At 48.7% G+C, this 22,051-nt stretch overlaps 6 protein-coding genes across 6 annotated transcripts; 2 read left to right on the top strand and 4 right to left on the bottom strand.

Annotated features, from left to right (window-relative positions):
* Nucleotides 1-500: 500 nt before the first annotated feature.
* On the bottom strand, nucleotides 501-2,614 carry BO94DRAFT_579770 (uncharacterized protein). Its single transcript, XM_025615289.1, has 4 exons — nucleotides 1,916-2,614; nucleotides 1,604-1,863; nucleotides 1,423-1,553; nucleotides 501-1,376 (listed from the first exon to the last, which is right to left on the bottom strand). The coding sequence occupies exons 1-4, from the start codon at nucleotides 2,553-2,555 to the stop codon at nucleotides 644-646; spliced, it is 1,764 nt and encodes a 587-aa protein (XP_025461549.1). The 5' UTR covers nucleotides 2,556-2,614; the 3' UTR covers nucleotides 501-643.
* A 351-nt stretch (nucleotides 2,615-2,965) lies between these two features.
* On the top strand, nucleotides 2,966-4,510 carry BO94DRAFT_629143 (MFS general substrate transporter; the record flags this gene model as incomplete). Its single annotated transcript, XM_025617538.1, has 2 exons — nucleotides 2,966-3,008; nucleotides 3,069-4,510. The coding sequence occupies 2 exons, from the start codon at nucleotides 2,966-2,968 to the stop codon at nucleotides 4,508-4,510; spliced, it is 1,485 nt and encodes a 494-aa protein (XP_025461548.1).
* Nucleotides 4,511-4,648: 138 nt separating this feature from the next.
* Nucleotides 4,649-6,527, bottom strand: BO94DRAFT_504507 (MFS transporter; the record flags this gene model as incomplete). Its single annotated transcript, XM_025609510.1, has 4 exons — nucleotides 6,088-6,527; nucleotides 5,659-6,031; nucleotides 5,523-5,606; nucleotides 4,649-5,470 (listed from the first exon to the last, which is right to left on the bottom strand). Coding segments are annotated over exons 1-4 (1,560 nt in total), but the record flags the coding sequence as incomplete, so codon positions are not given.
* Nucleotides 6,309-7,098, top strand: BO94DRAFT_334739 (uncharacterized protein). Its single transcript, XM_025607004.1, has one exon. It carries the CDS (start codon nucleotides 6,489-6,491, stop codon nucleotides 6,912-6,914), a length of 426 nt encoding a protein of 141 aa, XP_025461546.1. The 5' UTR covers nucleotides 6,309-6,488; the 3' UTR covers nucleotides 6,915-7,098.
* A 3,428-nt stretch (nucleotides 7,099-10,526) lies between these two features.
* BO94DRAFT_561448 (UDP-Glycosyltransferase/glycogen phosphorylase) lies at nucleotides 10,527-13,640 on the bottom strand (the record flags this gene model as incomplete). Its single annotated transcript, XM_025614218.1, has 4 exons — nucleotides 10,527-11,399; nucleotides 12,046-12,301; nucleotides 12,359-12,994; nucleotides 13,090-13,640. The coding sequence occupies 4 exons, from the start codon at nucleotides 13,638-13,640 to the stop codon at nucleotides 10,527-10,529; spliced, it is 2,316 nt and encodes a 771-aa protein (XP_025461545.1).
* Nucleotides 13,641-14,394: 754 nt separating this feature from the next.
* Nucleotides 14,395-16,648, bottom strand: BO94DRAFT_504500 (MFS transporter). Its single transcript, XM_025609509.1, has one exon. The coding sequence runs from the start codon at nucleotides 16,548-16,550 to the stop codon at nucleotides 14,724-14,726; it is 1,827 nt and encodes a 608-aa protein (XP_025461544.1). The 5' UTR covers nucleotides 16,551-16,648; the 3' UTR covers nucleotides 14,395-14,723.
* Between the last annotated feature and the right edge of the window lie 5,403 nt (nucleotides 16,649-22,051).

Here is a 22,051-nt window from a genome sequence, read left to right as displayed (position 1 = left end):
TAATGGTTGATTTGCTCTTTGCTGAGGGCTGTAGGGATGAAGTTGTTAGGATTGGGGATTGTGTTGTGTCTTGGATGACAGAGGTTCGGAAAGTCCGGCCTTACTTGAATGGATGGGGTTGGATTTGTTCCTGTGGGATTGGGTCCTTGTTATAACCGATTCTATAGGATTGTAATATGCCAGAGGGTACTCCATAATCCGTATATATCTTAGGACGGATTGGAGCATTGTTATAGATTTGTTTGCTCATAACCCCATAGCCTGCCTGAAATAGTCACACCTCTACCATCAAATTGTCACAAGTAATCAACAAAAGTGACTATCTGAATGACATCCTATCTTCTATATCTAGAAAAGATAGCTGCGGGAGCTTCGTGAACCAAAATGCAAAGATGATGTCCTTTATTAGTGGACAAGGACACATGTGTCCCAGTTATAGTACCCCCAGCAGTGGGAAGGTCTCACGTTTTGCTCACTGGGTAGATGCTCAAGGCGTTTCGATCAGCATATATCCTGCATGGTTCCGGATTGCAGTCCTATATAGATTTATATGCTGCACACGTCACAAAGTCTTCATCTAAAAAGTACCCGCATAACGTGTTGAGATAAAGTAGAACATACGCGGAGATAAAGGATACACCTGTCATCCGAAGCAAAGCCGAACCTGCAAAGGAGAATGGCCATCAGACGAGTGCTGTCTATCCACTATTTGCCCCCACCACACGTTCTCAAACCCCTTTGCCTCCTGCTCAGCCCATACTTCCTTCAGCAGGGGTATAGTAGTACCGAACATGTAATATCGAGTCCGCTCATTCCAATCCGAGCAGAGCTGGAGAATCCGCCTCCGTGATGACAGATCTCTCAACTCGCAGCCCGCAAAGAAGAGCGGCAGCAAGGCTTGCCTGGACATCATGCCCTCGTCGCGACACGCAACCACATGGTCCATAACGACTCTTGCACGGCACAAAATGTGCATTGGGATGCTACTTCCAGGTTCCCACTGAAACATTCGGTGTATGTAAAGAAGGAGACCGTTTCTCCATGCCTCGGAGCAGTGCATGCTATCTAGATCCTGCTGCAGGCTTTCCTCGTCCTGGAAAGCTGCCTCCGGGGAAACGTAATGCCAGGACTCGAGTGACCGTTCCAATTCCAAGATAACAGTGGTATCGAAGTTGACATATCGCAACGAGGATGCTTTCCGCTTCTCCGCGCCCAGGCGCGCCAATTGCATCACGATTTCCACGAGGCTTGGTGGACATCCACACAGGCTAAAATAGTCCCATTCTTGGTCATTCTGGTTCGAAACTGCGGCCTCAAAGTATGCGTAAGGGAATATGCAGTCTTCCCTGTTCACTAGACTGGTTATCGCATCCCACCTGGAAAGTCAGCATCACCCAAGACAATCAGCACGTGGGTCTATACCATGTGAGCAGACCTATCTGCACCTGTGTTCGGGCGGACGTGATCCACTTGTCGATGCCACCGTACGCCTCGACAAGGCCAAAGGCTCCCATAATATGTGTGCGCCAATTCCCCAGAGCGGACTGGGTTTCCTGTTGTCTACTTAGCGTAGCTATGTCTGATACATGAACGCGTGACTAACGTCCAACGAAAACAGGATGATAATCGTGTCAAGCATGGAATACCCCTGTCCCATGTTGCTGCATGTGGTAAGGCTTTCGCGGAGCAGTTGGAGTGCCGCATGGCGATGAACGAGGGTTGATGTACTTTCGATGTGATGGCCTGCTAAAGACATCACAGCATGGACCAGAAACATAGGCTTCATACCAAGGTCAGTGTGGTATTGGAATGGGTTCCTCCTTAGGTTGGCTGTCAAGGGAATCTTGCAAAACTCCCTATTATCTGACTCGGTTAGTATTTATGGCCAAAGCAGATAACTGCAAAGTGAGCATACATCTATCAAGGATAGGTTGGAACCGCCGAGAAAGGCTACTGTATAGTATACTCGGTGGTACAGAGGTAGGAGAGCGTAGTACGATATGTAGCTCCGAAACTGCTGCCAGGCCTGCTCCTACACAGAAAGCACCGTGGCCCATATCGCCCCCCTCAGAAGCTTGCATATGGTGGTTGGTGAGTTCAGGTGGGTACAAAGATGTACATTGTATTGCATTGCTGCGTGTATATGGGTCAGTCGTCCGGTAGAGTGCTTCCAAGTCAGAGCCTCCGTCCCCGACCAGTGCGCTATCGCTCAGGGAGTGGTGAGGCGCCCCGACAGAGGATATTATTTCTCTGGCAGCCTGATCGAAGAGAGTCCCTGGGCTGTCTGACGCAGCGGGGTGTTCAGTTGTCGAACAATGGGCCAGGGGCAGGCTGCTATCATCGGTTTTGGAGCCTGCTTCATAGCCAAGAGTAGGCTCAACACCCCCACAATACCCCCTTTGACTTCTCACTGGGTGCTCTGCTACAAACTCAAACTTCTGTGGTCCATCTGCATGTCCCAATGCTCCGAGTCTGGTCCGACGGGCTCTTGACCTTTTCACCGGCTTTCTGGACAGGGAAAATCCCGGCTGCCAGGATAGCTGCATGCCAGACATTCCATCAATACCTTGATGGGCATTACCGGATTTGAGACGGTATCCGCATCGAGGTGGCGTTATCCTCGACGATGAAGAAGAAAGTTAGGAACAGGAACAGGAGGATGCATAGTCTCGGCTTAAAGTTTGTCCTCAGGCCCCCCGGACTTTACCCCATCTGGCATCTTACCCAATCCGGACAGTTACCTCTTTGGTCTTAGTGGTCTCCACTGTTGCAGCCAATTCCGTTTAAGCTTCATATTGCCAAGACTTGTATACTCTCCTGTCAACCACCATTGTTGAAGACGCCGACGCCAGGCGCTGAGCTATTTAAGATGGTCTCTCCCGGTGGAGCCCATAAGTGGCTTATCTACTCACCTCACATCTTTCTACTATCCAGCAGCAACTTCCACAGGTGTCTGCATACTGTCATGGATGAGCTGGAAACAATCAAGCCCCCCATACCTACTGAAGGTTCGTCCACACTCACCGAGAGCTCTCAAATCTCCCAACCAGCCTAACACCAGAGCCCAGCACCATCCAACAATCCAGACATCCTAACTGTCACCTGGGATGGATCCAACGACCCCCAAGACCCCTTCAACTGGCCTCTAAACAAGAAATGGCGAGCGACCGCACTCGGCCTCACAGCCAGCTTCATCTGTTCCATGAACGGAACCATCATCACCGTCGCCCACCAAGCCATCAGCGACGAATTCCACATCTCCGACACCACCTTCCCCAATTCCTACTGGCCAACCACCTCCTGGGGCATCGGAGCAGCACTATGCCCTCTATTCCTCTTCCCCATCATGGAAGACTTCGGTATCCGACCCGTCCTCCTCAGCACATACTTTCTCTTCATCTGCCTCCTCATCCCCATCGGCCTAGCCCAAAACTTCACTACCCTAATCACTGTCCGGTTCTTCAGCGGCGGCTGCGTCCCCCTCATAAGCGACGCCGTGGCCAGCATCATATCCAACGTCTTCCACGGCGACCAAGCCAGAAGCACACCCATCAGCCTCTACGTCACAACATACCTCGTCTCAACAAGCATCGGCCCCGTAATCGGTTCCTCCATCCTCCAATACCTCTCCTGGCGTTGGATCGCCTACCTAGAATCAATCTGGACCGCCATCCTCTTCCCAATCCTCCTCATCGCCCTCCCCGAAACCCGCGAGTCCGCAATCCTACTCACCAAAGCCAAACTCCTCCGCCACGAGGGCAAACAAGCCTATACAGCATCCGAACTCAACCAAACCCCACTCCTTCAAACCATCACGACCAGCATCCAACGCCCCCTCTACATGCTCTTCACAGAACCAGTCGTCTTCATCGCCGCCCTTTGGGCCGCATTCAGTCTCGGAACCATCTACCTCTTCACTCAATCCGTCGAACAAGTCTACACAACCCTCTATAACTGGACCACAATCCAAACAGGATACATCCAAATCGCCATCGTGATCGGAGAGCTCCTCGGCTGTGTACTCTCCATCATCGTCACAAACCACTTCTCCTCCACTCCCACCCCCCACAACAAACAACCCAACCCCGAAACAAAACTCTACCCCTCCATAATCGGCGGCTTCTTTGGCGTCACTGCCGGAATGTTCGTCTACGGATGGACTTCATACCCCACTATCCACTGGATCGCACCCACTATTGGTCTGGGAATGGTAGGATTCGGAACCACCGCTGTTATCATCGGTAATGCGAATTATCTTATAGATGCGTATAGTAAGTATGCGGCCAGTGCGTTGGGAGCGGTGGGCTTGGTGGAGAATATCTCGATTGCTTTTTTGCCATTGGCTGCGACGGCCATGTACTCGGGTCTGGGGTTTCAGTGGGCGAGTTCGCTACTGGGGTTTGTGTCGTTGGGGCTGGTGGCGATGCCGTTTGTGGTTATGAGGTGGGAGGTGGAGATTAGAGCGCGAAGTCTGTTTATGAAAGAGGCGGTTATAGATCGTAGTGGGTGATGGGTGAGATGAAGAGGTTCTGAGTTGTGTTGTGATATTAAGAATTCTAGCCTCTAGTATATGCGTCGAAAACGATGAAAACCAGTCTATGCAACCAACGCCATCGCTATGCTTGAACCATCAAATAAATGACTATGTCATCCGCGGCTGGAACTTGGGGTTCGTGCGGATCCTCTCTCCATACTTGAGTAAGAAGAATGCGCTCGGGGCGAAAGCAAGCGCGATGAACCCGAGCAAGCTGTTCCCCCATCCCAGTCCCAGCGCATCATACAAGGGATCAGCCGCCAGCGGAATCGTAGCCCCAAAGATACACCGCAGAGCCAGCTCTGCAGACACCGCGCTGGCGGCGTAAAGGGTATATGAGTCGATGAGATAGACCTGGGTCACCAGGTGAACGTAGTAGATGCCCGCACCCACGAAGAAGGTCCCGGTGATGGGCACAATCCAGTGCACCCGGTATTCTGCGGCCCAGCCGTACCAGAATAGACCAATAGGGACGAGAGCACATCCTAGCACCAGAGGTGGGAGACGATCCTCCGGCTTCATTGTTCCGTGAAGCTTTTCCTGCTTCTTGAGATAGCGATCCGAGTAGTATCCCACGGTGATTTGTCCGAAGCAGAAACCGAGACCCAGTCCCAGGTAGCCGAGGCCTGCCTCGCCTGGGGTAAAGCCGTAGACGTTTTCAAAGATGCCCGTGAAGGTTGTGAATAGAATATACATGTAGCTGTAGGTGACGGAGCTGTACAGAGAAACGATCAAGACAATTGGGGATAGACAAAGGAATTTGATAGGGCGGCTGAGCGACACCCAGATGATTTGGCCCAGGGTCTTGTCGGTGTCGTATTTGGTTCGGTAGTAACGTCCAGTTTCTTTCTGAAGTTTCTTTGCTTTCCGCTGAAGCAGTGTGGGCGCATATGTCTCACGAAGAAAGATCAAGGAGGCAATGGCAATGACTCCGCCCTGGTTTCGTTAGTCCCCCGTCTGACAGGTATGCCTCGAGTTGTCAACTTACAAGAATGGCTTCAAGCCAGATGGTCCATCGCCATCCGACGTTTTGGACGATGAAGCCTCCAAAGATGGGTCCTGTGACCATACCCTGAAAATTGTTAGAATTGTTTGCCAATTGAACAACATAGCGGTAAACTTACCATCAGTGGTCCAACGGTCCAGATGGTCATCGCGGTTCCTCTCTTCTTCATTGGCATCATATCCGCAACAAATCCACCGCCGACAGTCACAGGCACAGAACTAGCTATTCCCATGACAAATCGCGAGGCAATAAGCATGCCTGTATTCACGCTGGTTGCGCAGACAACTGCTGCGATTGCAAAGAGGAAATTGGCGATGTGCGTCATAGGAAGCCTGCCGCTTATCTCCGTGAGCGGAGTCAGGACGAGAGGCCCAATGGCAGACCCCATCACGTAGATGGAGATCATGAGAGATGAGATAGATGAGTTGTGGATATTGAATTCCTGCAAAACTTCTGGGACTCCAGGAGCGAAAACAGTCGATACCATGGATCTGTGAGGGTCAGCCGGAAAGGTTCCCACGCGCACGATCTTATCGCTCAGACTCACACGTTGAAGCTGCTTATGGATATTAAGCCGATGGTGAGCCATTTCTGCACACTGGACCAGTTCATAGGATTCTGAGGATCGTTGGGTCCATTCCAGTGGACGAGACTGTCATCCTTGTCTAGAGAATCGCCTGATTCTAGTGCACTGTCTTGCAAGGTGATCTCGCCTTCTTCAATATGAACGACCTCCTTCTCCACATAGACCGTATCAGCGCTCTCCAGGCTGGTTTCCTGGCTCAGAGCGGCAGAGTAGTCGACGTCTTCGGGTGGCTCTGTAGGCATATTATTGATGTTGATGGTCACGGGATGTAGATAAAAGCAACTGAAAGACCAGAGACAGTGGCACAGATGAATTCTGACAAGATTTCAGACAGACAAGCAGCGCAATAAGTAACTTGACAGATGTGCTGGGAAGATGGCGAAATCAAGCGACGAGTAGATCGTTGGAGGCAACGCGCGTCCATACAGCAGATGAGTGTGGCATGCTGGCCCTTGCTGTCCGAACCGTGGATATTCCCTAGCTCCCCTTCTTTAATTTTTGGTTTCCTGTCGCAAAACTCATCCCGGTTGGGTCGGGGTGGGTACGATAGGAACGATCTAGCAGGGGCAGGGGCAGGGTTAAATCCAGTGACGACGGTAATGGTTCCTTGCTTGATCATTTCGCCTCTATTACTTATCAACGGTTGCCAATCGGCTGGAAATTTTGCCATGTTCCAGAGAAACTATTTCCTGGGTAGCCCATCAGGTTTCCCCACAAGACCCACAGAGCTCAGAGCACTGACCCATGCCCTTGTGTATCATTCATTGATCAACGCATCACTTGACTAGGCATCAGGGATCGAGTCAGGAGACGTATGTTGCAAGAGCTTCCGAAAAATCATTGAGGTTGATGGTTTGCATTTCGAAATAGATGAAGCAACTGCATTTGGTGCCACATGTAGTCGGATCAACCCAGCCATCTTTCAATTCCGGATCCAGTACCCACTGGTGGAGGCCTCAAAGCATGGGTCACTGATTATCTAACACGATCAAACTTTTTGAAATATACAGCCACCTGCTGAGTCAGATTGGTGTAAGGTCTAATTGGGCTGCTATTCTTCTCAGGCTCCAAGGCTGAAGGTCTTCAACTAGTTCGCAGAGCTTTGAAACACACTCGTCAGCGTCCGACGTGTTGGGCTCATACCCGAGGGCACGGCGATGGCATGTTTGGGCAAAATATGTAGATCAATGGTCCGGGTTGGCAGTCCTAGCTCTGATCCAGAAATGCTTGGTTATAGGACGACTGAACGGGCGACTCATGATAATCGGGAACTATTGAACGGAAGGCGGGAGATCTCCCGGTTGGGCCTGCGGCTGTCGCATTGGACCCGGTTGTTTCCAAATAATCTGCACTCTGTAGAACGTGTCTGCTCGGCATTCCTCCCCAGTCCGGCCGCCCACCAATCGTTCCCCATGAAATCTCTCGTTGCGGAAAGTCAAACGCGTGATACGGATCTTCAGGTCCACATCCAGCCAATATATGGGCCGACTTTGCAGACGGAGGTGCAACCAAACAGAGCTTCTCGGGAAGCTTATTCCTCGGCCGAGGTCGAGCAGTTAGAGTTTATCTGAGTTCCGTCGCCCCGGTGGTACGATTCTAGCCTGCTGGCCTCGAGGTCTGGACAGGATGCCTGCGGAAGCGTGCCCACTCTAACAGCGATCTGCCTTAGCGTGTCTAATCGATTGGTGACAAGGGGTGGGATTATTGCCTCTGGTGGGGTTGAAGCCGCGGGCTAAGAAGCTTATTCAGGGTCGAGAACTCGAGATACCAAAATTTGAGGGTTTGGTCCACTATGATACGTCGACTTTCCTGCGGAAATGCCCAGCTAATTGACTGTCACTCGGCATCTGTCAATCATCGGAATTCCGCCTTCCCAGCCTGTAAAGATCAGGGCTGCGATTGACAGGCGATCCCTCTATGGAATGCGCACCCTGCCACTTGCGGGGGCACCATGAATGGTGATTTTCGGGTGGCTAATCGGTAGGGGTTCGTGAGGGGGAGGTGGCGAGGTCGTGCCATCTCTCGTGGACCGTCTCGTGGGCATCTGTTGTGGCGTGGGAAGGTTGTCAACTACCGAGTTAGCATGCCGGCGGTTGATCATGGCACACGAGGCCATGTCACACCCCTCGTTGACAGTCGTGGTGTTTCTGGCCCGAGGATTCAATAGGAGGGGGAGATGCGGGAGATGCGGGAGATACGGAGTGAGTGGGCGATGAAACTCGACTTCACTACGACCCGTGACCGGGGCCTTCCCCGTTCCCAGCCAACATCAAACCTCCACTGCCTTGAATTTGGACTGCTTGCGCGTCTGACTTCTCTCCGGAGATTCGAATCCCGATTATTGTACAGCTCTAGCTCCGATAAAGTTGCGAGCGGTTGTCGGTGTTGTCATCCGTCTTCAGTACCATGAATTTATGGCCCGAGAGACTGAAGAATGGGATTTTCGCTGGTTTCAAATTAATAGCTTAGCTTGCCTAAGACTGTTTCACAGAGAGGAAAAGGGAGCCGCGTGAAGATCTGTTTGAGCGGGCCGGTGCTCGATCTATAATTTATATACATCGACTCCCGAGTCCACCCGAAGATCGCCAACTGCTTGCATCACGCTGTCCATGAAGCGATTACCTTCAGAATGAGGATTGAAGTATTCAATATACTCCTCTCGATCTGAACATCTAATCATGACCATCGAATTCTACTATCCATCAAGTCCCGGTGCCTAAGCGCCCTGTATACGACTTCATTTGCGAATTGATACATCGCCCTGACTTAGCATCAACACTGTGTCGGTATGTTCATAAAGATATAACGAGATGAACTCACGCAAAATACTGGAGCAGACAAGGATGTTTACTACCGGCTTTCTGAGAGTTTCATCGAACAACTCTAGGAACATACTTCTGCTAAAGCAAGATTATCGTCGGATTTCATATATAAGACATCATTCAAGAAACCGCTGGGTTGGTAGAGGTAAGCCAATGTACTTACACTTACGACTCTATTACTCACAAATTCAGCCAATGGGCCCAAACCCCAGCCTCCAGTGGAACAGAGACCTGCCCTTTCATCCTGTCCAAAACACCAGCACCATGCCAAGAGTCATGTTGGCGAAAATGCTGTCATCGCCTCGCCCAGCCAGGACAGACCAGCTCCAGACCTCGCACAATCTAACAGTATCTTTGTAATGTATGCACGATGAATAGTCATCCATGGTTGCCCAAAGAGCAGCGACACCCTCAGCCATCTTGGACCGTGTATACAGACGCCTTGTTCATGGCGGATGAAGCACGAGCCGTGCCAATTTTCTACATCATCATGAGCGGACTGCTCATGGGGCCAGGCGAAAATTTCTCTCCCTTCTCAGGGACACTAGTTCTCCATCTCCTTCATTCCTGCATCCCCACCATCTCAAATCACTCGATATCAAAAACAAAAATTAACATGTATCCATCTCTTATCCCATCACCACCTCCCTCACCACCACCACCACCACCACCACAAGGACAAGCACCAGGACAAGCGCAAGCACAAATTCAAGCGCAAGCGCAATTCCAACTCCAACTGCAACTCCAAGGGCTACCACCCTTTCCACGACCACCTCCCACACCACCACCGCAACCGCAACCGCAACCGCAACCGCAACCGCAACCGCAACCGCAACCACAACCACAACCACAACCACAACCACAACCACAACCACAACCACAACCACAACCACAACCACAACCCCAGCCTCAGCCCCAGCCTCAGCCCCAGCCCCAACCCCAACCACCTCCTCCACCTCCTCAAACCCCCCCAACGCAATCCCCCTCCTAAAACGCTCCCCCAAGCCCACTGCCTCTCCCCTAAATCTCCACGCCCAACGCAGCTCCTCACCACAAAATCAGCCATCGCAACTACAGCCAAAGAACTCCGGCAAATACGTGCGATACTCGAACCGACAATAGATTCCCAGAGCCAGACTACACAAGAACCCGGGGAGAGCAAATGCAGCTACGCAGGGGAGCGGTCAACTTAAAGGGGGGGGGAGGGAGTTTGGTTTTTGGAAAAGTTCGCTGCGAAGGGAATAGTGGTGGGAGAGTTAAAGGGGCTCGTGGAGCAGTTGGATGCGACGTGGATACAGTTGGTTGATATTGAGATCCAGAAGGGATTGTGGCTGTTGGAGATGTTGCTTGAGATACTATCAAGGTATTGATGTGAGGTGGAGACTTAAACGGGGTCTTGACGTTTGCTAGGATTGGATTCACTAATTGCTTACTGCTATCTGGTACTAAAGAGAACCAACCTAAGAGATAAAAAGATCAATAAAAAAAATATAACAAATTGCTCAAATACACAAATCAAAGTCTATAAACCTTTATAATATATACCGTAGTCCAACCAACCGCACTCACATCAAGTCATTAATTCTCAAACTCCAACCCCGACTCCCTCCTCACAGCCCCATAAACCCCCGCAATATCACCCTTCACACCCATTTCCTCCTTGACCTTCTGCAAATACTGATCCGTAACCTCCACACTCCTCAACCTAACCCCCGCCTCCCCAGCCAAACTAGCCGCATGTCTCAAATCCTTCCTCGCCAAATCCACCCCAAACAACGGCTCCTCCCGCTTATAATAATCCCCCGTGATCATCCGATCCGCGTACAGCGCAAACGGCCCAGGGAAAAACGTCTGCATGAACTGCCGATACACATCAGTGCCCAGCCCGCACTTCTCAGCCGTCACCAATCCCTCCGCCACCGTCTCCACCGTGTTCAAGATGAAGGTGTTGCCCAGGATCTTCAGCGTCGTGGCACGACCCACGTCCTCGCCTGCCATTGAGATGGTGGCCTTGGAGGTGACACCGTCCAGGAAGGGCTTGATGCGGTCGATGGAGGAGGCATCGCCGGCGGGAACGACGATGAGTTGGCCGGCGGTTGCGGCGGCGGGGGCGCCGAAGACCGGGCAGGCGATGAAGGAGGCGCCGTGGGAGGCGAGGGTGGATTGGGCTTTGCGGGAGGTGTCCGGGTGGACGGTGGAGCAGTCGACGATGATCTTGGAGGAGAGGGAGGTGGTGGGGAGGCCGGAGATGACGGCCTCGAGGGCTGCGTCGTCGCCGACGCAGATGAAGATGATGGTTGCGTTGGAGATGGCGTCCGAGAGAGAGGTGCTGAAGGTGGCTTTGTTGGCGGGGAGGCTGGAGGCGAAGGTGGTGGCCTTAGAGGCTGTGCGGTTGTAAAGTGTGATGGGTTTGGTTTGGGGTCCTTTTTCCGCAATGTTACGGGCCATGGCCTGTGTGAGGAGGGATTAGTGAGTGGGATTGATGGTGATGATGCAATGAGGGGTAGGGGAGACTTACGCGGCCGATGTTGCCCAGGCCGATCCAGGTGATGCGTTCGGAGGCCATTGTGATGATGGGGAATGTTGTGTTTGTGCGAGGAGAGGGAATTGGAAGATCCAGAGAGGAATTGGAGAGAGGATGTTGTTGGATGAGAGAAGACAAGGAGGGGAGAGGAGGCCAGTTAAATAAATATGGAGCAGGGCGAAACCGGATGCGATGCGGGGAGAGGGTTCAATGTTTAGCCGACTCGCCCGTTTCCTGGATCGAAGCGAGTTACGATCTACTAGAGACAATTGGTACAATTGCTTGCATTCGGATTGGTACAGTCTAGGTAGTCTAGAGTCTAGATGATGCTCGGACTGTCCGCCGCCCGAGGTCTCGCGCTCGCCCCTCGCTGTCTGCTCAACGCCGAAGACCGGATGCCCCGCCGCGCGACACTAAATTAATGACGCTGCGAGCTTAAGCTTCATCGGGCATGACTCAACCATCGCGTGGTTTCCACTTTGCCGCACCCAACAATCCTCCCACAGTCACCCTCCCTGCAATCGATCAATCACGAGAACGATCCGGAGGGGCCACCCAAGGCTGGTTCAACACCTCGAGGATCTTATCGTACGCAATCGCGCGCCCGTGCTTCAAAGGCAATTGCGCGGAGACATACATGGCTCGCTCGCGCATTCCCTTGGGCTCATCGCTGGCCACCACGCGGAGCAGCGCCTCGCCTAGCTCCTCTCCACTCACGACCGGCGCCGTCTTGCGACTGCCCCAGACGCCGATGCCAAGATACTCAACTCGCGCAGCGAAGTTGTATGTCTCGAACCAGACCGGGAGAACAACCTGCGGAATCGCCGCCCTGGTGAATCTCAATGTTAGCACGTCAGGATCACAGAACTACTGTCGGGGCACTTACCTGACAGCCTCATGGTAGGCATTGGCCCCGCCATGGTGCACCACGCAAGTGATATGGCCGCTCATCAGAAGAGACATGGGCTCGAACGCAAACCAGCTCTCGACACGCACGCGTTGCTCATCCAGATGAACCTGTAACATCTCGATGAGTCCTTGGCTGACGGTGACGCCTTCATCGCGTTGCAGCTTCCACAGGACCTGCATGTCGGGCTTCGCGTCTAGCAGTTTGCATACGGCCTTGCCGAACTCGGCCTGCTTCTTATCATCATAGTAGAACCGGGTACCCATGTTGATTAAAACGGTAGGACGCTGTGAGAGCCAATGGGCGATCTCGGGATCCTCCATCTCGATCAGACGGTAGGGGCGAACGATAGGGCCGCAGAGAACGACATTATCAGGTAAAGTCAGCGGGAAGTCGGTCTCCAGGCGGGCAGGGCTGATAATCGTGTTGTTGACTGCAATTTCGGGATGCACATAGGGGATAGGAATAGATCCCTCGATCCCCCGGGAATGGCGGGCTTCCTCAACGTCTTTGAAATTCTCTGAATCCTTAATGGCGCTTTCGAGGTGAATCCCCAGGTAGGCGTTGCGCAGTTTGGCCCAGCATTTCAGTGGATAGGTGAACCCAGAACCAAGCCTGTTTCAATTAGTGAACAGGTGAACTCAGTGAAGAGAGGGAAGAAATGTGGGATTACCCACATGGGATACTGCAACAGATTAGCCAGATTGGACTGGATCACTTGCTCCTTTGCCGGGTTGGGCCCCAGCAGAACATGTCGCCAATGCAAATTACGACAAACATCCACAGCCGGGACAAAGGAAGGATCAACAATAATCAGGCGAGGTATGAGCGCTTGGATGACCCCAACAATAGCATCATAAATGCTCACATATTCGACACCCGTCCAAGGCAGCAATGCCGGAGCCAACACGTTCCGATATGTTTCCAGAGCCGTGCAGAGCCCAACCTTACGAACGTCCCATCCTTCCTCAAGCTGTCCATCTCGAAAACGGGCCTGTTTCATCGAAGGTCCCGGAATCTCCTCCAGCACTGCTGCATTACGAACAGAGTCATGAGTCGCAACATGATAGTTCAGTTCCGCAATCTGCTTTTTAAGAGACCTGAAAGACCCAACATGGATCTCATAGGATGAGTTGAGCAGGAACTCATAAGCCACAGCTAAGAGAACGCTCGCCTTTCCGCGCTCGCTATTTGTTAAGAAAAGAACACAGCGCCTCTTATGCAAAGAGGTACGAGTCAGCGACGCACGTCTGGACGACATAATCACTAGTAAGTGATTGAGTGACTGAGTATGAGCGTGAGAAATCAAACGAACATCAAGAATGCTATGAAAAAATTTCAGGCAGGTAACACAAGTAACAACAGAAGAAACGGAAATGAGAAAGAAGGAACGCAGCTATAAATTACATTTCCACCCCCCCAGAAACCTCCGTGAAGCAACGTGATCAAAATAACACAAGTGAATTCAGGAGCCTCACCGGTACCTATCATGCCCATTACCGCTTTCCAGCCTATGGTGTAACCTCTTTTCACTCATTCTCCTACCGGAATATTCCTACATGGCCAGTCACCTTGAATATCAGGGATATGTGTCGCCTTGCTCTGTTTCATCTTGATTCTATCACGGCTCTAGAATACAATAGAATCATCTGTGACACCGTGGCTTGATGTATAAGTACATGTATAACATGGTACTATCGGGTACTGCAGAGTATCGAATGGAGTATGCCAAGGTGGGTTCCTGTACAGGGAAGATGTCTACCTAGAGAGGTGCAGGTTCCCGTCCTGTCTGTCACTGTCTATAATTAGCAATCATAAGTCTAGTGCTACTTAGACCATAAACTGCTTTGTTACATGCCATGTGTAGGTAAATTAGACAATAAGGCTGACTACAATTTCCTTGTGCAGTGAAAGCTCCCATTTTTTTTTTTTTTTTTTTTTTTTTTGGCTAAATGTAGTAGTATTTATTGAATGCTGCAGTCCCAGCTCTATCTATATCATTAACATTATTCTAGCTCTATTTTTGTCCCACTATGGTTGATGTAACGCCGTATATGCATGAACACTGAATAGGAAGATGAATTCCAACAACCTTTGTGGTTGGTTGAGGGGTAGCCGTTGGAGGGGCTGATTTGGTGTAGTTCAGTTGGCTTGCTTTGGCGAATCATTGTCCGCCGGCGTTCAATATCCCTGTCGCTCTCCGGGGTATGATCCTAGTGCAGGTACACCCGTACTACACTTTATGGATGACTGCCCAAACCGGTATGGGATGTTTCGGCGGAGGGACTTGGGGGCTTCTGATGTGATAGGTATCAGGAGCTCATCACGAAGACCTGGAATCTTCTCATGCCTTGACCGAGTTTTTCGGAGGACGCCCGCTGATGGTAGAGTTGCAGGTATTGACCCGGTCAATATCATACGGGTTCTCCTCATAGGTGACCGTACGAGTGATAGAATGGCCGGTCTTCCTGGAAACATGCGACGCCCGGCGCTCAGCTGCACCTCCCGAAGGACCGGTAGAAAGGCTCTCGTTATCACTAACATCGTCGTCGGATACAGTGGCTGGATCCCCCTTCTCCACGTCGGATTTTTCCTGCGGCGGGGCCTGGTTTTGTTGCATAAGTTTTTGGACGAACGCCTCTGCCTGAGCAGCATAGAGGCAGCGTTTGCGGATACGAGCGCCGTATAGATAAAGGATGATGGGAAAGGGGACACATGCAAGTGCCAGGAATGCCGGGATTGAGGAAGCCCAGTGGATACCGAGGTTGTTGAACATGTATGTTGTGAACAATGGGAATGCGAACCCGAACAGAGACCGGAGTGCCGAGTTTGCTGCCAGAACGGACGCTGAATAGATAGTATACGCATCGATGAGATAGTTGAAGACAGTCAGGAATACCAAGACCAGGCCGAAACCGAATGGCGCGCCCGCAGCCACTGAAGCTATCCAGGGGAGGGATGGGTAGTTGGTCCAGGCAAACCAGAAAAGACCGATGGGTAAGGCGATCCCTCCCACGATACATAGGGGCAGGCGGGCCTCAGGAGGCAGACGACCCTTGACTTGGCACTTTTTCGAATATTCCAGGTTGTGGGGAATAGTCAAGGCAACTGCTATCACCATTCCAACTAGGATTCCCAGAAAGGCCAAGCCTCCGATACCCTCACTCCAGCCGCGTCCTTCCTGATAGACGATAGGGTAGGCTGCAAACAGCATGTACAGTGTTCCGTAAATGATGGACATATATATACAGAGCAGAAGGACAATGGGCTCGAAGAAGAGCAGAAGCCATGGTCGTGATAGGGCGATCTTCAGGGACCTGCGCAAGGATACCTTGCCATTATCGATATCCAATTTGCTGCGGTAGACTTTGCCGCTTAATTCAGACAGTTTTGCTGCTCGCTGGCGTAAGAGAACCGGGGCATACGTCTCTGGGAGGAGAAAGCAAAGGCACAACCACAAGACACCGGACAAGGCAGCCATGAATCCCTCCACCCAGCGCCAGCCTGCATTGGCACCAAGGAATCCTCCGATGATTGGACCAATAGTAGGTCCGCAAAGCGGTGCCGCAGCGAAGAAACTGATGGCAATACCGCGTTTGGCGGCGGGGAACATGTCTGCGATCGTTCCTCCTGCATTGCCAAAAGGTGACGATCCAAAAAAGCCAGCCAGGAAGCGAAAGATGACCAGTGTTTGAATGTTCTGGGCACCAGCAGCTCCTGCATTGAATGCCGTGAAAACCGCAAAGGTCCCCATGAAAATGTTACGGCGTCCGAATACCTCACTCATCGGAGCCCACAGCAATGGGCCAAAAGCGAAGCCTAGAACGAATAGGGAGATACCTAAAATCGCAACCTCTTCCTTGCATTGGAAGTGTTTGACAACTTGACTCATGCCACCGGAGTATACTGACGATACCAAGGCCGTGGTAAGGGTCACGAAGGCGACTAGAGCGGTATACAGCCATTTCGAGAGGACTCGGAAGTTCATGGGGTTTCGAGGGTCATTGGGAATCCAGCTGACGACATAGGGGGATTCTTCTGTCCCCGACCCTTCATAGGGAAAATCAACAATCTCCGGGGTGACAACTTTTTGGTCGAGAACTAGACGCCAAAAAGGGATCTTCGAGGGCCGCGGAGCATCGCCATTGGCGACAGTACCTGCCGTGCCCATGGTGCCCGTTAATTAAGGTTCAGCACAACGGCTATCTTGGAAAATCAAAGGCTAGGCAATAGTACTAATGTGGGAAGTGACACATTGAAAGAATTTACCTCAACCTCCTCCAGCAACTCCCTGACCAGGATAAGGAATGAATAGCAGTATAAAAGCCACTCACAAATCTGTCATGAAATCCTACCGGCACGACTTTTCCGATTTCAATTTCTATTTATCATCCGGTTACTCGGCAAAGGGGCAGCCGGCTTGGCGAATCAGAATTCTAGGATGTATTTGGGAGCCGAGGTTGCTTCAGATTTTTAGCTCTTATCTCCCCCCAATCTCTGTAATTCCAGACCGGTGCTGCCCAGGCCACCAGATCTGACACAGGCATTACGCGTCCCTGTCTGGAGCCCAATGCTTTCATATATGCATAAGGGTGGCAGAACAGCATCCGTGTCGCGCTGCATCTGACTGGCCAGGGTTATTATGCCCGCGAGACTTTTGTATGCTGCCCGATGCCCTGGTCAGGGATTTATTCTAGTGTTGTCTGCCGGCCTCCTAGTTTTGAGGTGGTCGTTTCTCGTAATCGGTATTCAGATAACCAAACTTTGAATCGCGTTGCATCGAACATAGAGTCGGCATGGGCGGAAAACATAATATGCAAGCATTGAGCTTTCTCAGATCCTGTAAGCCCAGCTTTTGCGATCTACTGGCCCGTCTGGTTTTCTCTGATTAGGCTGTCAGCACCCATCTCAGGCTGAAGAAAGGACGGGCGCAAATCAAATCCGAACCAATTTGATTTTAACGACCGAAATTATGTTAAGAAGACGGGACTACAGGACTAGCACGATGCTGCAGAAAGAGACCTGTATGATAGCCCTCTTTTGGCCTTTGCTGGCAGCTGTCTGCATCTGCAGCCTCGGCGTTTTGGAAATCATTTGGCGATCTTTTTCATGCACCGTTTCCTCGAAACTTCTTCGTGTGCCACACATGTTGAGTAGTGGTTGGTTCATGAAGGACAAGAATAGAAAGTCTTCAGGGTTGATCAATCATCCTGACGAAAGTCCTGATAGCTTTAAACTGACACAAGGGATACTTGCGGCTTCACGTCCCTGTCGATTAGTGGCAGTGTGAGAGTGCTTTATAGGGAGGGACAACACGACCTCGCCATTTTGCGGGCAAGTCCGACAAAACTCAACCCCTACAGGCAAAAGCCCGAAAAGCATTCCAGAATAATTTTTGTCTCAATGAAAGACATTCGAGTAGAAGCAAGAACTCTTCATGGATGACGCTAGCAGGTATGAATCTGACTTGAGTAATGAAGAAACATGCATATCATGCTATCATAGCTTGTTTATTGAGGTTGAAAGCAGATGAAAGCTTGTGTCCGCTTTCCAGGGTGAGTTAAGGAGGAATATGGAGACTGGAGAAGCTGAAGGGGAATGCCGCCCTGACGGACCGGGATCTACGCGCACATGTACAGCGGGCATTAGCAGCCATCAGGTAATAATGATTTTTTATGTTTACTGCCGGTAGAATAAGTAAAAAGTCTGATTAACGTAATCGGTAAGCGGGTCGGCCACCTCCACCCGATTTCCACGACTAGGTGAGATTCAAGCGCCTTTATCAATAAAACAATTGCATTCTAATAGAAGAACTAATTAGTAAGTGTATTAGGACATCTAACCCTAGTATGCCCCCGAACATGACAATTAGAACACTGCGGTGGCGCGCGTACGCGTGGTCCAACTGCAGGAAGCGCTGGATCCCTAGATACAGTATCTTGAGCTTCAATGACCTGATTCTCTTGCTGAAATCGCTCCTGGCCCTCCTGGATAGAAAGGCCTTCTGCTGCAGCAAGCTGCTTAGTAGATTTTTTTTGCTTTTTAAGCTTCTTCTCATTTGCAGCTTGTAAATCATGAATTTCTTGACACGCAAGAGCTGCCTCATTTAGGGCTAATTCACTGCATTTAATAATCTTGTCCAGCCGTACCTCTAAAGAAGAGGTAGGGCTTTAGGAGCCTTCCTGCTCTTATACACATCTTTAGAGCTTTCTTCTCACTATAGATGCCTGCTTTTCGAGCTGTCTGGTGGTATAGAATATCTTAGGCACTGAATTAGTTGACTGACTGCCTGGTGGTGTTGGGATCCTTAGTTGAATATTCAACTGACTGAGCACTTGCTCTGGATCATATGGAACTAGCCCAGTAGCAGAGAAACCACTGCAGATATTGCTAGTAGTATAGGTTGCTGTACGAGCCTCAGGGAAAGCCTTAAGGAAGTCAAGCTTATCGATATGATTAAATCCAAGGCGCATTCTCTTCTCCACTAAGTATCTATATACACGCTTTAATGGTGAAAAGTAGCCAACATCCAGAGATTACAGTAAATATAAAGAATAAGCAGGCATGTAGATAAAAATTATATTATACTTATTATATATCTTGTCAAATTAAGATATTAGATGACTGCCATGGCCATTAAGAACTAGGAGACAGTATTTCCCAGTCATACGACTTGTAGTAGTAGGAATAAAGAGATTCTTAAACCAGTAAAGACTTATCTCATCATTAGTCCAGCTATTTGGACTAACTTTAATCCTCTAATCATATAATAAATTACTCTGATACCAGCTTTCTATATAAATCTTTCTCTTAAAGATAATATATGGTGAAAGGACTGTTACAGACCCCTGCTAGTCAGGTCGCTAGCGAAGCGGACTCGTCAGGCAGAAAGCGTCGACAAAGGCAACTCTCGGACAACCAGCAACTCTTATCGAGTAGAACCCCGGTCTGAGTAACACCGGGAACAGCCTAACGTCACGTGATCATCTACCATCAAGCCTACTATTGAAGATATACTCAGGATATACTGGAATCTCGGATCATGATTAGATTAATCATTGATCTATCCTGGATAATATATGATATAATATATAAAGAATAGAATATAAGAATACTCTTTTATATACTTAGCTAGTTCTATTCTTTGTGCTCAATACTACTATCTTTAAGTAACTATAAGTTTGGAAGCTTAGTGATAATACTTATCCATACTTACTTATAGATAGCTGCGCGGCACTATTCAGCCTTACTTCTCTTCTTTTGTCTAGACTAGTTGTTTCTAGATAGTTATCAGTCTGATACATCCTTAATTTAGTTCAACAGTACGTATACCAGTGAAGCTAAGCTAACAGAGACAGGGAAGCAATCCTAAGATTTGATATATTGAGTACCAGTCAGTATGAGTATTACCAGTGATAATCATCCATTATGTTAACAGTTTCAAACTCATCGCGCACCCCGCAGCAGCAGGGCCTGATAATGTAAGAACTAATAGATATGGTTAGTTAGTTACAAGAAAGCATCACTGCCTTAGAGTAATGGAACCAGTTACTCAAAGATTACTTAATAATCAAGTCTGTCAAGGTCTGACCATCGGAACTGTTTGACAGTAACCGAGCGAAGCTTAGGGCTTTCTTGACCCAGTTAGACTTATATCTCAACATGAACAGAAAGAAGCTCAGAAATAAGATTAATAAGATCTTTTTTACATTCATTCATCTGACCAAAACAGTGTTTAATTAGTTCAAGCCATATATTTACAAGTACTAAGAAAAGTTGGTAAATAATCAGGGTAATAATACTAAACAAATCTTTGCTAGTTATACCAGATTTAAGAGATGTCTTAAACAAATATTTAGAGATATTAACATAATATATAATATTAAATAAAAGTTATAATAACTTAAGCAGACTAGATCAGTATCTAAATATACTTCTAAGTTCTTACAAGTTATTAGTTATCTGGACTGGGATAAAGATACCTATATTATATAATTTAAAAAAAGACTTAAGATAGAGATTCAAGAAAAACTTATCTAGTAAAAATAATTAAACATATTGTTACAGATAATTATAATAATAGTCAAGATTAATAACAAGTTATATAAATACAACATGAAATAAAAAAAAGATTAATAGACTAGCAGGTCTATATCTTGATAAAACAATTAACAGAGCTACTGAGTTAATAACGGGAGGTTAGCACAGCCTAGAAGTCTGGAATATAATGATTCTTATAGACTAAAACTAATGGAGCTGGATGCAGCACAACATCAGACTTAACAAGACAGAGTATTTAAGAAGAAACTCAAACAGTATAAGAAGGACTGCTTGTACTTTAGCTGTGATAAAGCAGGTCATCAGTCAAAGAACTGCAAACAAAAACAGTAACAGTCTTAGAAGCAGTTGAGAGCTACATACAAAGATCAAGACAGAGAAGCCTATAATATTATCACTATTCAGCCCAAAGTTTGGACAGAACCTGCGATGCGGATATTAGATAATAAGAAGCTATATACTATATAACATGAATAACTGCTAGTATCAGAAAGCAGTATATATCAAGATTAGTTAAGATAATAGGCTAATACAGATGAGCTAACAGCACTACTAGAATAATAAAAAGATTATTAACTATCTGTACTATTTGATTAGCCCACAGAAGTTAATAATAGTAATAAGCTAGTTCTAAGAAATAAATACCCCAATATAGTTTAAAATGAGTTTAACTTGTTAGATAAAGAGTATAATACTCAGCTAAAAGATCTTAAACCTAGTAAAAAAAGACTTAGTAAGATACCTGATACCTGTCAAACCCTAGGATCGCTTCTCCCTGTTCCTGTTAGCTTAGCTCCCGTTCCAATACGTACCTTATGAACTGAATCAAAGGTAGTCAGGTTGTTGACTATCTAAAGATGACTTGATCTGAACAGAAGAAGAGAAGTAAGGCCAGATAGTGCCGCGCAGCTATCCGTAAGTAAGTGCAGACGAGTGTTGTCGCTAAGCTCTACTAAAACATAGGTTACTTAAAGACAATATGAATTGAGCACGAAGAACAGAACTAACTAAGTACATGAAGGAGTGTCCTTATATATCCGTCCCTCGTATACTACTCCGTATATCATCCCATATATCATTGATATATACCATATACCCGATCATATATCCTCTCGTATACCCGCGGTCACGTGACTCGTGACATGTAGCAGCTCAGTCCGGGTTCTGCCTGATAAGAGTTGCATCTTCTCCGAGTGTCGCTCTTCTGCCTAATATAACCGCCTCACTAGTCTCTTTAGCTAGCAGGGGTCTGTAACACCACCTCCCTTCCTTCAAGATTCTTGTCTCTAAGAACATAAAGATGGGTGCCCCCGTGTGCACGTTGGCTGGGTCTTCTAGTTCTCTTCTTTTCCAGGATAGGTCAACATGCCTAAACGCGACAAGTACGCTGACAATAAGTGTTTGACTGATAGGATTGAAAACTCCGGTCATCCTGTTGACACTCCTTGTGCCTTCTGTTTTTCTCAGGGCAAGGTCTGTATTATGAGTTCATCTGCTTGAAGCAAGAAATGTTTGGCTTGTGCTTTACGCGGTTGTAAGTGTGAAAAATAGTTCCATAGTGACTGAGAATAGGATAAGCTCAAGTAAAATGAGTGAAAAGTTATGGCTGATCTT

This window comes from Aspergillus sclerotioniger, assembly GCF_003184525.1.
Source record: "Aspergillus sclerotioniger CBS 115572 chromosome Unknown BO94scaffold_54, whole genome shotgun sequence".
NCBI lineage: Eukaryota > Fungi > Ascomycota > Eurotiomycetes > Eurotiales > Aspergillaceae > Aspergillus > Aspergillus sclerotioniger.
This window is presented reverse-complemented; position numbering and strand designations above follow the sequence as displayed.

Excerpts from the sequence above, each read along its gene's own strand:
- BO94DRAFT_579770 (XM_025615289.1), bottom strand. The coding sequence starts at position 2,555 with ATGTCTGGCATGCAGCTATCCTGGCAGCCGGGATTTTCCCTGTCCAGA. Across the intron at positions 1,554-1,603 it reads TCATCCTGTTTTCGTTGGAC|GAAACCCAGTCCGCTCTGGG; the intron begins GTTAGTCACGCG and ends AGTAGACAACAG. Across the intron at positions 1,377-1,422 it reads CAGATAGGTCTGCTCACATG|GTGGGATGCGATAACCAGTC; the intron begins GTATAGACCCAC and ends CTGACTTTCCAG.
- BO94DRAFT_334739 (XM_025607004.1), top strand. The coding sequence starts at position 6,489 with ATGTGCTGGGAAGATGGCGAAATCAAGCGACGAGTAGATCGTTGGAGG.
- BO94DRAFT_504500 (XM_025609509.1), bottom strand. The coding sequence starts at position 16,550 with ATGGGCACGGCAGGTACTGTCGCCAATGGCGATGCTCCGCGGCCCTCG.